Here is a 1372-nt window from a genome sequence, read left to right on the forward strand (position 1 = left end):
GGGGGGGGGGGGGGAGGAAAAGTGGTTGAACAGACAGCATAGAAAATATTGAAGATTTGTGGAGGAGACAAGAAAGAGGGGCACTAATGAAAATCAAGAATCTTAAAGTTTTGCTTTTTATGTTTTCCAATCATAAGATTGTCAACATTGAACCTCAAAATGAAGCTCACACATAAAAAGGGGTTGCTTTAATACTCAACTAAAATTAGAAATCAACCATAGATAAGGTCAAAGGCAGGAGAAAAAGGCAAAAGGGGCTGAGCAAGATTGAAGATTTATGGAAGAGAAAAGAAAGTGGGTGCCAATGAAAAGCCTTCATGGGTTCGACAAGATCCTGAATATTCTTTCATTTTATCACATTAACCCTTTAACTTACCAAATGATAAGCATATTCAATGTAATCTCACAAAGTGATATCTGAGGAGAGTAACTATAAGCAGAGCTTACCCTGGAGGTACTAATGAAAATCAAGAATGCTAAAGTTTCAATCTTTATGTTTCCTATCAACACTGAACCTCAAAAGCACAAACATAAATGAAAATCAAGAATCTTAAAGTTTTGCTTTTTCTATATTCCAATCATAAGAATGTCAACATTGAACCTCAAAATCAAGCACACACATCAAAAGGGGTTGCTTTAGTACTCAACTAAAATGAGAAATCAACCATAGATAAGGTGAAAAACAGGAGAAAAGGGGATAAGGGGTTGATGAGAAGAGCAAGATTGAAGATTTATGGAAGAGAAAGAAAGAGGGTACCATTGAAAAGCCTTCATGGGTTCAACAAGATTGACAAGATTAGCATACTGCTTAATGAGTTGATCAATTTGTTCAGGTGGGATCCCATCTTTGAACTTTGCTAGAAGAATGTGCTTCACCACTCCTCCTTTACCACCCTCCATTTCTATTTTCTCACTCTTCTTCTTTGACTAGAGAAGCAAAAATTGTGGAGAGGAAAGGGTCCTTTGCTTGATTTATATAGTAGTAATCAATCCACCTGTCCCAACTCATCCCAAACTCTCTCTCTTTGTACTAATTTTAAAGAATCCACATTTTTTAAAAATCTGATTAAATGTATTTTTATAATTATTTAAAAAATTTCTAATTAAGTATTTTTAAAAAAATATATATATCATCATGTTCTTTAGTTGAATTGTTATTTAGAATTCAATTATGTTTTTAAGTTTGATCTATTCTTGGAGATTACTTCAGAATTTGGAGAAAGCATGTGTGAAATTGCTCCTGAACAAGTTTGTCGGGTGAAAAGTCAGAAAGTTTGCATATTCCCGTCAATTTTAAACTTTTCTTGAAAATATTAGCTTTGGTACTCATAAATGCTTTATTTGATAATTTTAAAAAATAAAAAAGTTGACA

General features: G+C 33.2%; 1 protein-coding gene across 1 annotated transcript in view; it reads right to left on the reverse strand.

Moving 5' to 3' along the window:
* LOC107018499 (stress-response A/B barrel domain-containing protein HS1) overlaps positions 1 to 964 on the reverse strand; it is a 2252-nt gene extending 1288 nt beyond the window's left edge. The window contains exon 1 of the mRNA XM_015218994.2: positions 758 to 964. Within this exon, the coding sequence (XP_015074480.1) occupies positions 758 to 900 (143 nt within the window). The 5' untranslated portion in view covers positions 901 to 964. The remainder of the gene's footprint in view (positions 1 to 757) is intronic.
* Positions 965 to 1372: the final 408 nt, after the last annotated feature.

This window comes from Solanum pennellii, chromosome 5 (genome assembly GCF_001406875.1).
Source record: "Solanum pennellii chromosome 5, SPENNV200".
NCBI lineage: Eukaryota > Viridiplantae > Streptophyta > Magnoliopsida > Solanales > Solanaceae > Solanum > Solanum pennellii.